General features: G+C 45.4%; 1 protein-coding gene across 2 annotated transcripts in view; it reads right to left on the reverse strand.

Moving 5' to 3' along the window:
* Positions 1 to 14,800, reverse strand: part of MEGF6 (multiple EGF like domains 6) — a 1,562,146-nt gene that overhangs the window by 83,482 nt on the left and 1,463,864 nt on the right. For both annotated transcript variants that reach the window (XM_069610227.1, XM_069610228.1), the window contains 2 exons: positions 10,542 to 10,670; positions 2,009 to 2,137 (listed from right to left, as the gene is read on the reverse strand). In XM_069610227.1, coding sequence (XP_069466328.1) covers positions 2,009 to 2,137; positions 10,542 to 10,670 — 258 coding nt within the window. The remainder of the gene's footprint in view (positions 1 to 2,008; positions 2,138 to 10,541; positions 10,671 to 14,800) is intronic.

The raw sequence follows: 14,800 nt of genomic DNA on the forward strand, positions 1-14,800 counted from the left end.
GATAAAGGAAGTGATGAAAGGCACCAGGACCTCAGAGCAGTCCTTGATAAGGGTAGCAGGGCAGATGTATCCTCTACATTTTGAGGGTTTGAGGCCTTTTAGGATGAATATGACTTCTGCTTCGGAGACATTGGAAAAGTGGAACATGGGGAAGTCTTGTTGATTGGCTGCAAGCGCTGGGTAGACTGTAGAGGACAGGCGAGAGGAATGCAGGGATTGCTTAAGGTCCATTTTTTTTTTAAGGGAGTCAATTTTGGTGAGCAAAACACTTTGGATGTTGGTTGCACCATAGTTTGTCTTTGGTGATAGTGACAGGGTGGGGCTGACAGGGTTTCAAGTTCTCTGAGGATGATGAAGATCTCTTGGATACTGGATTTAGCATTGGTGATGCGGGTATTATAAGTGGTTGAATTAGCCAGGAGGATAGGGAACATCAGCTTCTAAGCTTGCGTGCGTAATTGTTTCCATTTGGCTTCTGCTATATGTTTTTTTACACGGAGCTCTTGAAGGTCAAGACTGAACCATGAGTTTCTATGAGCTGATGGTTTAGCTTTGTATGGCATTAACGAGGCAATAGCAACAATGGCTGCAGTCAGGGTTTTGCGTGCTGACCTAGCTTCCAGAAGCAATGGAGCAGTTTACAGAGGTGTACATCATTACAGATGCATATTAGAGCACTTTTCAGAGGTAACAACAGAACAGATATATTGGGGGGTAGGATACAAAGGGGCACAGAGGAGGAGTACAGCTGTACCGGGTGGCAGGGGAGAGAGGGGCGGTCGTCGTCTAGAGAGTAAGGTGGCGCGATGGGTCACATGATGACCCAGGTGTTTAGGAGGAGAGATTCCTTGAAGGGTTGCTACAAAGACTGCAGAATAAAGAGTAAAAGGGAATAAACTAGAAAGGAGGTGAAATGCAGCTGCTTGTAATAAGCTAGCCAAGATTTAAAAAGGGGCACACATTTACAATTAAGTGAGGAGAATAAAACTAACGAAATACACCATGGAGCAGAGATTAAATTGTGTTAGGAACAAGGACCACCGGACATATTGGTCCTTGTTAGCCAGTCGTACGGCTATCAGCACACTATCCTACAGCGGGCCCTCTACTGGTATTGTGAGTGGCATATCCCGATCTCGGACAGTTATTCTCGCTTCATTTAGTATTACTTATCGTAAGTGGCGTAGTGTGGAGAGGACCTTCTAAGGTCGAATAGAGTACGAAAAGGAACTAGAAGAAAGAGGAAACCTGTGAAAAACAGAAAGCACTGGCATGTGCAAGAGGTCCTCTAGTGCCACAGAGAATGGACTGGTGGGGTAAGTGGGGACAGGGGGAGTCGGGGGACGGGGGAGTCAGGTGGGGCAGGGCTGGAGGCCCATGCATGTGCGCAAAGGATCAGTACATCTTAAATTATGTTTCTAGCATTGCAAAAAATTAGGGATAGCAGAATAAGACTTAGCAGTTCTTAAAACTCGCACACAGCAGTGGCGGACCTTTTACAGCTAATAACTTCCAAACACGTTTGCATCCAAACCAGCAGCAGTGGACATTCCCAAAGTGCAGAAATCGAGGAGGATTGTGGAGAAAACGAATGCAAAGAAAGGGAAAACCAACAATCTGACATACACCGTGAACGGAGGACATGGCCCTTGGAGATTTACCCTCTCTTCTGAACTTGCAAGTGTGTCTTTTGGCTACAGTTCATATTCTGGAAACACAGGACGGTTGAATATACCATCATAACCTGCAAGTTGTAGGGCCATAGAGTTCTTTTTCAGTGGCACAGACATGAATTTAGCACGTGCGCCATCGTTTGGAATAATTGCTGCCTGGGGTAAATTGGTGAACATTGAGGATCAACACTAAGACATAAAGCTCTTGGTGGTGCATGTGAGACACACCAGATCCACGGTTCTGGACACTGAACCCCTCATCTTGACGGATAACAAATGCCCCCACTCCATACACCTTGGTCATTGAAGCAAAGGGTGAATTGCCTGCGCATTACCTTGCTGGCAGGTCTCCCCCTTCCAGCCTGCTGCACACAGACACAGGCCGCTGATGTGATCACAAGTGGCACCGTTTTGGCATCTGCAAACTTCGCTGCAGCTCTCTCCATACGTGTTAACAGGGCACACTGCAAAGGGAAAAGAACACCAGGTGGAACAAATTAGACTGCTGGCAATGACTCCTGTGATGATTCCATTGTCAATGACCTCCCTGAAACTGACCAAAGTCTTGCAATGTCTCGCCATTAACTGAGGGCAAGGTATTTGCTACCCATATGTAGTCTCCTGATACTGGCCCTCATTACGAGTTCGGCCGGTAGCCATGCCACTATTGGCGGCATGGCTGCTGCCGAAATCACATCCGTGTCCGGGTCCTCGGAATGAGGACTTACCGGGCCATTCCGAGTTCGGATGGCCCGGTAATTCCTCCCTCAAGGACCCGGACATGGTCCTTCCCCATTCCCATTTCAGCCCCCACGGGGCTGAATGGGAATGGGAGAGGGAGCGAACAACGGGCCATAACGAGATGGCCCGTTGTTTGCTCCCTCTTCCCCTCGCGGGACTCGGTAAGCACGCCCGGTTTTCCCAGGCGTGCTTAACATGTCCCGCAAGGGGACCTCGTAATGTGGCGGAACGGGATGAACGGCGCCGTCACCTTTTACGGCGCCATTTACCCCGTTCCGCCAGGGTCATAATGAGGCCCACTGACACCATTCAGCAATAAGGCCACAGCTGTTCATGAAACAAAAGTGTGCCGCCATTCTGCGGAATCCCAAACGGGTACATGCATTTACCAAATCTCCTAGGGTGTACTGGTTGACAATTTAACTATTGTTCTAAAATATTTGGTGGAAATAAACACACAGATGCCGTTGAGCATGCCAAATTACGCAAGCTGATGGCAGAACCAGCTGGGTCTGAATAAGGTTTAGTTGTGACAACGTAAGTAGGCTGTGATTTGGAGGGAAAAATGTGCATCAGTTGACAACGCATGCTCCCACTTTCTATCCCTTACTAGCCCCTCGTTGATTTCTCCCTCTACATTATGCTCATTCATTATTCCCTCCTCACTATACATCTCAATTGCCAGTATCTTTCTCTATCTCCTCCTCTCAAACCATCTGCCTTTTAACCCTTCTTCTGCTTTCAAGTTTCCAGCTATTATCAGCCACCTTACCTCCTCCATTGCCAGTTCACCAAATTCCCTGATTGACCTCTTCTCCTCCAACATCATTCCAAATATCACTTCTCACCATATTATCCACCGCTAACCCTGCCTGTTAAAACATCTGTTCGAGTCACACCACCTCTTTCCATTTATGATTTTGCCTCTTCACATTTCTCTCCTCTCCACAAACCCTCTTTCACTGTTCGTGTCTACACTCTAAAAACACAATTCATCTTTTCCTCCCTCGCCATCCCCCCACCCCCCAGTTCCATATGTATATCTCTCAATACCCCATGCCATCCTGTATTGCATCCTGTCTAATAACCACAGATCAGCGTGTCCTTTTGGATTCCAAAGCTTTCTTAATGGCTCTGTTCAACTTGTCTTCTTCCTCTCAACCCACTTCACCAAATATATTAGAGCACCGTACCCTGACTCTAATCTCTCCTCTCTTTGTATCACCATTTATCTTAGCCTGATCTTACCCCACTTCCAAAAGAAATCTATGTTTGCCTTGTCCTCCTCAAAGCCCATATCTCCAGATAACTTCATTCAACTTGGCCTAATCTAAGCCCACACTTCCAAATTTCTCTGTTTACATCCTCTGCTGGCAACTTTCTAAATATCCCTGGGCACCTTGTCCTCCTCTGACACCGCGTGTCGAAAACATCTCTGAAATCATCATCTTTGTCCTCATGTAATCCACATCTCCAAATATCTCCAAATGTCCTGAGCTCCTTCCTAAAATTTAGAAGTGAGGAGACGAGTCTGGTGTCAATGTTGTGGAGGTTTCAGAATCTGGGTGTGTAGACACAGTGGTCTGTCTTCTGGTTCTTTCCTTCCTGCACTGGGGTGTTCAAGTCCACACATATCCTTGCTTCTGGTAGAACATAGACCTCTGGAGATGGTAAGCTTCTCAGAAACGTAGCTTGGAGACTTCAGTGCGACAACCTTTAAGATGATGCAGAAGAATTTTAAGTGATACATGCATGAAGACGGAGCACTTACAGTTTGGAGTGATGTAGTGAAATTTGTGGAGACCTTTGGTGAGTCAAGCTGCAGCGTGTAGGACACATCTCAGTGGTACTAGGGTGGTCATCAGAAGGATTTCCAGGATGGTTTTCCACCATCCAGGTAGGAGAGTAACAGTGCTTGTACGGCAGATCTGATGTTGTTTGCTGCGGATGAGGCGTTGACTTTCTACAGGAAGGGAATTTGGTACCAAAGCATGTGTGCCTTCCTTCCTATGTGCTCCTCGAAAGAGAGGGGTCTGTCAATGTAGAAACCAAGGGACTTGGTATACAGATGTTCCTCGGGGTGTGAAACCCTTGGGGTTCATAAAAGAAAAGCCAGGTCTGGATGTCTGGGTGTTCAGTGCTGTAGGTCAGCAGTAGGAATACGGTCTTGAAGGGATTGAGCTTCAGGTAAGCACTGAACATCCAGTACTGGATCAAGGTGAGGTAGGCATTGAGCATGTGGATGTCTTCGATGAAGGACATGTTGAGAAAGAGTTGCAAGTCTTCCAAGTATTGTTGATGTAAAAGATGTGTGGAGCCAGGAGGTTTCTGAGCAGTTCCATGTAAAGGTTGAAGATGTAAAGGGTGAGCATGGACCCTTGGGGGACTACACAGGTGATGGGTAAAGTTAGTCATCTGAATGAATCAATTTGAATGAATTGACATTAGTTAGCATGGTAGGATTTTAACCAGCTAAGAACAGTCTCGCTATTATCCATGTGGTGATATAGAATTCCTGAGAGTGTCTTTGGTCTACTCTGTCCAAGGTCAGTGAGAAGATGGGGAGAATCAGGGGGCAAGGATGGCCAGCCATCATCGAGTATCTTAAGGGCACTGTCCATCACCTTGTTGGTAGCTGTTTCCGTGCTGCATCTGGGTCGGCGGCCAGATTGGTAGGCCTGAAGAAGGGGGTTGATGATTTCTTAAGGATTTTACCTAGAATGGGAAGATGGGTGATTGAGCAGTAGGTGCTGAGGTCATCGGGTCAAGTGTTGGTTTTTTGAAAAGCAGGAGGATTTGTCTGGTCATGAGGTTTGAGGGGGAGGTCACTTGAGTGAAGGAGAAGATGGTTGCCAGGTAGCGAGGAGCACATCAGTTGGAAGACTCTTGAGTACAGGGGGAAGGAGGATGTCATTCATGTACAATGTGGCCATGAAGAATGCTAAGGTGGCAGACAGGTCCTTCATGGTGTATGGGCCTCAGTACGACCCTGGCGCTAATGGGTTAACGGCGCCGTAAAAGGCTGCAGTGCCGTTAACCCATTAGCACCTGATTACGAGGTCCCTTTGCGGGACCCTACCTTAACGGCTGGTCTACACCAGCTGTTAAAGTAGGGACCCGCAAAGGGACCTTGATGCTAAGTACGGTACCGCAATTTGCGGTACCGTACTTAGCGCCTTCCCCATTCCCATTGAGCCCTATGGGGCAAAAACGGGAATGGGGAAGGGCCATGGAGGAAGGGGAAATTACCGCCCGCCGACCTTGTAATGGGGTGGTAATTCCCCCTTTCTCCATGGCGGAGTCGGTAAGTTACCGGCATGGACCATGGTGCTATTAGCACAATGGTTTTCCGCCTGGGTCGTAATGAGGCCCCATGCCTTGAATGTTTTCCAGGTAGTGGTCATTTTGCAAGATGTGGTGTGCAGTGTGCTGTCACTTTTGCCATACGGACTGCACTCCATTGAAAAGGTTACCACCAACTCTTCCTCTTCATCAACAAAATCAGCATGATCCCATTGTTGGCTATGTACTGGGATCATGCTGATTTTGTTGATGCAGAAAGAGTTGGTGGTAACTTTTTCAATGGAGTGCAGTCTGTATTGGTTGGTGAGAGGGTTGATACAATGTGTGGAGATGGTTGTGCTTTCTTTGTTGACCTTGTATATGGTGTTCTGGTAGTAGTTGGCCTTGCCAGTGGGGGGCTGTCGTCTGCATACAGCACTGAGTTCCATGCATAGGGCAAGGTTGGATGCCCTCACGATTGTCAGCAAGTCTTTTCTTGTTTCCTGATTTTTTTAAAAAATTGAGTTTGAGTTCTTGAGTGCACCAGGATGCAGAAGATTTAGGCTTGGGGTATGCTGTTTCACTGGGGCATGGCGGTTTGTGTTTGTTGCAAGGATGGTATTGAGTTCCTGAAGAAACAATCACAGTCCTTGTTTATCTGAGATAGATCGGTCCATGTGAGGTGGAGGTTTGCAAGGTCTTTCATTTAAGCTTCTACTGGGAAGTTCTTGAATGATCTGAAGACTTGCTTGCTGGGTTTACATTGGGTGCACTTGACTGGCGCTGTGTGACTAATGTCAAAGGGGGTTGCCAAATGGTCTAACCAGTCAAGCAAGGTTGGACAGCTCCAATGAAGGGTGGGAGGGGTCTATGATTATGAGGCCGAGGATATTGCCTTTGCTCTGCATTGGGTCTACCATGTGCTGTGTGAGGTTCAGGAAGTGAAAATCTTTCTTCATGACTTGGTTTTTGGGTTACCAGGGATGTTGACGTTTCAGAGGAAGATGTCTGCATGTTTGAGAGACCAATCTGTGAAGTTGCAGATGAAGGAGGGGTTTCACTTTGGAGGTTTGTGAATGTCCCTATCCAAACATCTCTGGGCATCTTGTCCTCATGTATTCCCACCTCTTCAAATATCTTTGGGCATGTTGTCCTCATGTTATACCGCCTCTCCAAATATCTACAAAAATCTTGTTGTTCTCTGACGGCACAATTCCAAATATTTCTGGTCACTTTTTCCTCATGTAATCCCACCGTTCAAATGTCTACACTCTCCTTGTCCTCCTCTGACTTCACCTCTCCAGATATTTTTGAGCACCAGGTCCTCATGTAATCCCACCTCTCCAAATATCTATGTTCACCTTACCCTCTTCTGACAACAACTCTCCAAATGTTTCTGGTGCTTTGTCCTCACATAATCCCACCTCTAAATAGCTATGTTTTCCTTGTCCTCCTCTGATGCCACCTTTCCATATATTTCTGAGCACCTTGCCCTCGTGAAATACCACCTCTTGAAATATCTACATTTTCCTATGCTCACATTCTCCTCTGACACCACCTCTCCAAGTATCTATGTTCACTGTCCTCCTGCCTTTGCCCCAGCTCTACACATTGATCTTTAAACCTTCTCCAAGTAGTGCAATGTCACTGCCATAATTCAATTATTTCATCTCTGGGTATTGCATACTTTTTCTGACCTACCATTTGGCAGAATTATATTTTTCACATCTGTGTCATTTTCTTCTCCGCAAAATAAATAGTTGGTGGGTTTAGGTTAGGTATATTGAAAGGGGGGGATAGGGTAGATGAAGTGATGCAGGGGTCTCTCCCTGCTTTTTGGGTAAAAAAAAACCTAGCAAAAACAGTGAAACTAAATTTGGCAAAATGTAATTGAAACAAATAAATTGAGAATACCTCAGATTCTGTCGTGGTCTTCTTTATAATTTCTCTCTTCTAAATATTTACATCCCCTTTACACCTCAACACCCTACAATTCCTGTATATCGCACACATTATCCCCCTCTGCTCTTCGTCCTACCACACCTCCCACTGTTAAAGTAATATCTTTCTTTGGTATTATCAATACAAAAGGATCCTTCACGGTCTTGTTTCTTCCTTTTCAGAACAGCGCAACACATGACAATCATTACTTTAATTGGCATACAGTCATCCTTTTGAATGTAACTTTAAGTGCTTCCCCCCCCCCAGCAGTCTCCACTCCAGACAGTTTAAATGGCATGTTTTCCCATGATTCATAAAACTGTCCAAGCTTGCTTCCTTAATCGGTATGTTTTTTGCATGACGATAACGGACTAAAATCTGTTAGCCATGTGTTTTCTCATAACTTGATATTTGATCTCCAGGATCAAATTGGATTCAGTAGTACTTACCGAGAATGGGTTTAACATAACAATATGTTAAAAATAATTTCTCATGCCCCTGGAAAACTCACTTACTAAATTCGGTAGATGGTCTTTGAAACTATATCCAGATTAGCTGTGGCCATGACAGACCTGCCTAGTAGAACATCTCCCAATGCACTGCCATTCCTGTGCCAAAAAGGGAATTGGAGAAGTTTGGTTTACTAATAGCTGTACCCTGTGCCCTTCTGGGCTTTCAGCAGCCCTGGCTAACCCACTGCAGGTCAATATATATACCCCTTGCTCGGGTAGTCATTTAGCCTCTGGAGGAGAGTCAATGGGGGTAATTACAGCTTTCCTGGTATTCTGCTGGTAATTCCAGCGGGATACCGGGAAAGCTGCATTATCGTCTCTGTAGCCCAATATCCCGGTATTACCGGGACATTAGGGGTGGCGGAGTAACGGTGAGTTCCCATTCCCATGGAGTCCGTTAGGACTCCATGGGATGGGAACTACTGAAGCACCGGCAAAGATCCCATTCCCATGGAGTCCCAGGGGCCTGAACTCCCAGCAGGTTGGGCTTGCCGGGAGTTCACTGTCCCTACCGGCAGACCCGAAGTAAACTGGTCCAGGAAAAATTCCAGAGCCGGTAGTACCAGCCGTTTTACTGCCATTTTTCCCAGACCGGCTTACTCATAATGACCCCCAGTATGACTCTGATAGAGGAAGACGGCAATGATGGAGGAGAGTAACCCAAGATACTCAGGCAGCAGTGGCAACTAGAAGTCAGCCAGGCCCTGATAGTGGCTGTATTCCTAAAAGGAATTTCTCATCCGCCACATGAAGGTACCTCCAGTGCTTGGCATTTCCAATGGGAAACCAGAGAGCAAATCACAGGGCTTCCTGACTACATCGGTCAGCCCAAAAGATGCCATCCTGCATTCTCCACGGCCCCCAATCAATTGATGGTTGTTGTGCAGCGGACAATAAACTAAGTTCCGGTACAAGGTAGAACTGAGAATGGTAAGCTAACATAAAATAATGATTATGCCAAGGTCGGCAAAATGGGCACCTTTCACTGAAAGTAGTGCTGTAAGGGCAGCTTTTGCTACGCTAGTAATAGATCAAGTCTGGGAAGCAGAAAGCACCTGAGGTATGCTGTCATGGTACGGCCCGGCCCATTACCTTCAAAACATGGCTGATGATGTTGTCGCAGGGCACAAGTCCATGACTCTCGCCACCCTTTCTTGCCACCACATCCTCTCGTCCCCTTTCCTTATGGTCCGTTAGACTGGGCCCTTGTGCCTGCCAGTGTGCTATATCTTGATTGCATCGTGGATTTGGGGTACAGTGTTTGATGTGTATTAGGAATATGCGCTCAACCCCAATTCCGAATGTGTTGCATTTCTAAACCTACTCCAATACAAGTCCTTCTACCAAACAAATAAGTAGGGGAACTAATCAGCACAAGGACAATGTGCAACACCAAAGATAGTGACGTCAGAGCACATGAAGCTACTTCAAGGCAATGTTGGCCCCTTTCACTAAATGGGGGTGTACCTGGCCCCTTCGAATAAATGCACTTCATTGGCAGTACATCAGGTTTATTCTTCTGCCATGCAGTAGTAATCTGCATGGACAGTAACTGTTGAAAGTAAGAACGGTTGGCACATTTTGAGAACTTTCCTCACCTAATGTCACTCTTTCATAATGAAGATCCCCGAAATGATGCCCTCCACATTCAAGTATTCAGCTCACGTCAATTAGAATTTCTGAAACATACCTGTAGTGGTATTTTCCACTTGTAATTCAGGACAGCAGGTACCGGAATGCAAAGTGATGCGAAACTTAATAGCCCGTAATAGCTGAACAATTTACACCCAGTAACTTGAGTTCACTTTATGCTCTCCTAATATGCTGCAGACTAAAGACAACATCCAAAAAAGAGTCAGTGTGTCAGCCCCTATTTTCAGTCATTCTTTGACAAAGGCATGCTGCTTTGCTGTTATGCATGTTGAGATTAAAGTGACATTTCAACAAAACAAGTATTGTTCTATGTGTCAAACAAGCAAGCAGTTATGTACAAGGGGTAGACGGATTTAATCCGTTTCATTGACTTACTTTAACTCAAGTGCATATTAGGCGGTTATTGGTAGGTGGTGTTGGGTGTTTGCTTTGAGCTGGAGCTGGACAGAGAAATGCAGCTCAAGGCAAACCGACTTTAAGTAATTGCAATCCAGCACGAGACCCTGTTGAGGTGTTTGGCTGAGCTGGAGCACACATAAATGGGACATGGCCCACTCCTCCCTTGAATTGCTTAAGGAGAGATTGATTCGCCCCTCTAAAAATGTTCGGTGGACTCAGTCCACTCGCGTGTTCCCTCAACTCCAGCCCCCCCTGATTGTCATACTCCACATGCTGTTCGGCGGAGGCGCTTTGGGTGTTGTGGGGCTGAGGGGAGAGTAAACGCATGATGGATACTTACTCTGATTACAGTGGAGGCCGATCCAGCCGGCCAGACAAATGCAAGCCCCAGTGACAGGATCACAGCGAGCACCGTTCATACAGTCACAGGATGTTCTGCATTCAATGCCATGGAAGCCATCAGGGCAGGCTTTGAAAAAAAAAAGAAACACACAGACAGAATTAAGGGCAACTCAAGGACTGTCCTGGCACCCATGGAGCACGCCAGATGGGCTGCAAATAGCCTATTGCTCACATTAGTACAGGTGGCATCAGAGTGCACACATCTGGCAGGTTGTGTGTGGCCCTTGCAATGAATCTACTTCAGAATGTGGCTAACCTTGCCAGATGATAACACCCAATTGTGCCAGAGAATATGTCCAACCATGCCAAAAAATGTACATTAGTGTGCCATAGAATTCCACCCACAGTGGCACAGAATACACTCATCTGGGCTAAATAATGAGTTGGGTCAGAGAATACAACACCCACGCGCCAAATCATACACGTCAGAGAATGAAAACAAGTGGCAAGAATGCCAGCGTATAATCCACGGCAATGCAATCAACTTGGCCAGATAATAAGGCCAAATGTGCTAGAGTAAACCCACAAACTGGGCAGAGACTGCCCAAGGTTAGGGCATCTTCGTCCCAGAGATGAAGCCCAATTGTGAGAGCAAACAAACTCAATTGCGCTAATGGATGTGGCCAGCAGAGCCAGGCAATAAGCCAGAGTGCACCCCAGATCATGCGCATCACTGAGCCATGGGCAATGGCCACGGATCCATGAATGATCATTTGTGGCTGGATGAGGTGTTGGCAAAAGCTTTTCGGGTGGTGGTCACTTAAGCAGCTGCATTGCTGTGGGATTCTTATATAGAGCAGTAGATCTGAAAGAAGTAAGTGCACAAACATGTATGGTTATTTGTGATTTTGGATTCACCTGGTGTTTTTCTGCTGCTTTTGGTGATTCTGGGTAGCCCTGTTGATTTTCTGTGCTTTTCAGCATCCTTGTGGTTTGTAATAATTATTAGAAGCACTACTGTATTTGGAGAGTGTTTTTGGTAGCACCGCCAGTTTATAATGATTTTCAGTAGTCCCACTGTTTTATTATGCGTACTGTGGATAGCCTGATTTTTGTGTGATTTTGTGTTGTTTTGCTGTTCTTTTGAATCTTTGGGATACCTAGCTATTATTTGAAGATTTTGGGTCAGCGTTGCTACTTTTAGATGACTTTGGACACTCCAGATACTCTTCGATGCCAGTTGCTACTTTTAGATGACTTTGGACACTCCAGATACTCTTCGATGCCAGTAAAATAGAAGAGCGAGTGGAGCGCTCGTCACTGCAATCTGTGTGTGTGATCTACATGTCGTAGGTTCGAATCCTGGCAAGGCCAACTCAGTCCTCCTTCTGAGGTTGATAAACGAAACGCAACTTTAGTTGGGTGATAATTGAATGCAACTATGTTCTCTGTGAAGGGCTTTGCCAAAAGTGCTATACAAATGACACATCGTTATCATTTGATGGTTTTTGAGAGGGATACCTTTTTTATAATTTCCAGCTGACACTGCCAATTTGGTATGGTTGTGTGTAGGTTGCTTTGCTATTTTTGGAAATGTTACAAATTATATTTTGTTCTAAATGTCGTTTCACTTCAGATTGTTGATGAGTTGGATAAGCCTTGCTCATTTGGGTGATTTTTGTTTCTGGGTTGTTCTGGAATAATTTGGGATAGCACTTCTGTTTTTTGCTAAGTTGTTGGTACGGCAGAATTGTATGGTTGTGGATGGTTTCAGCACAGCACTGCAGGTCTTTAATGATTTGAGTAATCCAGCGCGGAGGATTCTGGGCAGGTCTGCTACGTTTAGATGATTTTGGGCAATTTTAATGTTTTCAGAAACCCTTGTTGTTTTTATGATTCTGGGGAGCCGTGCTAATGTGATGACTTTGTGCAAAACCTGCTGTTTGTAATGGGTTTAGCTACCCTGCTGTTGATGCTGATTTTGGCTAAATCCGGTTATTTCTTTTAGAATATTGGCCATTGCTATGTTCTGGTGATGCATGGCACCCTTTCTGTAGTTTGATATATTACATAGCTTCAATATGTATTTAATGTTTTTCGGAAGACCAGCATGATTGTGATGGTTTTGGAAAGTCTTCAATGTTTTTTGGATGATTTTGTACAACCCTGCAAATTGTTTCAGTTTTTGGGCAGCCCTGCTATTGTTTGAGGATTTTGGAAAACCCTGACATTCTTGAATGCCCTACTCTTTTTGATGGCCTTGGGCAGTCGCGGTTAGCTTTTCATGTTTAATATGATTTTGCATTTTGCTGCAGCTTGATAAAAGTGTAGGAGGTGCAGAATACGTGATGTTCTCTTGGCTGGTTCCAATTGGTAAGCCTACTCTTAACGTTGATGCTCATTTCACACATAGGATGTCAGGTTTATTTCTTCAGGGCATCTGGGAACCGCATCTACTGGCATTCTAATTTAAGAGGGAATGAAGGGGGCGTGAAAGAACTTCATGTTTTTATGGGACTGCCACCAGTGCATCATTTCACCAAGATCCAATCAGGGCATGAGAAGGAATCACACATAGAGGAGTAATTGGGTGATAGGTGCTAGAATGGGTTCCAAATAATACATTAATTTAATCAATGCATTCTTTATATTTATTATATCTAGCAATGTTATCTGCTAGATCATGCCATCTGCTCTACCCCATCCAGAATGGCCGAAATATGTCTGGGGATGCTTGTGGTCTTGTGCAGAAGGGATGTGACCAAGCAGTTTGAGCTGGACTCTCCCTTTTGGGGTGGGACCAAGCCAGATTTGCAGATGGTCTTTCCCCTTTTGTAATGGTTTGGCAGGTGAATAACAATGGTCTGGAGGGTTGCCCAGAGCAATGCAGAGGTTAAGACTAATTCTAAACCTTCCAGCCATCATCTCTTTTGTTTTGCTGCACTGTAAGCCAACCAATGTTTTTCCTGGTTCCCAAAGTCTTTCATCACCTGCAAATGCCCAGGGTCTTGTGTCAGCTTATCCAGGCAATACGCAGAGCATGCTGAAATGAGGGTGGTACTCATACTGTTTGGTGAACTGGACTATGGAATTATTTGCCAGGTGGTTTGAAACTAAACCCAGAGGTAGAGTAGCCTAAATCCAAACCAGGATTGTTTCTACCAAACTAGGCCAACAGGGCTGGGGCAGAGTACGTTACTCTTTCCAGAAATACACTAAAAATCACCTGCAATGCTTAATCATCTTTGAGAGATGTCAATCTTTGGCTGCGTTTTTCCAAGGTTTTGCTTGGCATAGCTCCTGCTAAAATAATACATGTTCCTCTGCTTCCACCTTAATTCTTGTTTGAAAACCTTGGATATCAATGCTTGTATTCTTCATTCAGCCACTGTATTCTGGTCATGTGATGTGAACTTAGTATGGCACTGTTGGCTTGTGCATCACTTGTAAAACGGAAAGAGTGCACAAGTTTTGTCAACATAGGTTTTAAATTTAATTTATTCACTCATCAGGACCACATCAGATCATCAGGTGGTCATGTAAAGGTTTAAAATAATCAGTAAATAGCAATGGCGCCAATGGTACAACCTAACGCACATCACACAATGGAATCACTTGTGGAGCTGTCTTGCCCCTCTGGTTCAGCTGTGATGTCATTAGAACGATGGAATGGATGGTCGCACAGGTTATGGTACACCCCAGGGGTCCAGAGCTAAAGGTTGCATTCAGTCCGAGCTTTGCTATTAGGGACTTGGTTGGCATGCGCAGTTGCCTGCACTAGATGGTCTTGGACATCTACTGGTGGCTCCTCTTGCCCTCTTCTTGGCTTGAATCCACACTACCTGAAGAGCCCAACAGCTCGCTTGATTGCAAATTAGTTCCCAAGTGCAGCGTGACAACTTTTCCCAGGTTCCATGGGGCCTTGCAATGTGCAAAAAGGGCAAAGTGATTCTTTTTCACTGAAACACCGAAAAGCAAAGGCTGGAAGAGGTCTGGATTCATCAGAATCATTGTCACTTGTTCTGTGCGGCCTCCCATTGCATCACGTTAAGCTATTTTCACCATTTTAGAAGAATATACCCAAATCAAGCCTGGTCCCATTACAAAAAGAGAAGGTCCGCCCACTCTGCTAGGTCACATTCCTTCTGCACGAGACCACAAGCAACTCCAGGAAAAGGCTCAGCCTCATGGGGCATAATCAAGGAGGCAACACAGCCAATGTTGGGACACCAAACTCAGGACTCCGTCTAAGCTTTG

The sequence above is a fragment of the Ambystoma mexicanum genome, chromosome 8, assembly GCF_040938575.1.
Source record: "Ambystoma mexicanum isolate Mex_15411 chromosome 8, UKY_AmexF1_1, whole genome shotgun sequence".
NCBI lineage: Eukaryota > Metazoa > Chordata > Amphibia > Caudata > Ambystomatidae > Ambystoma > Ambystoma mexicanum.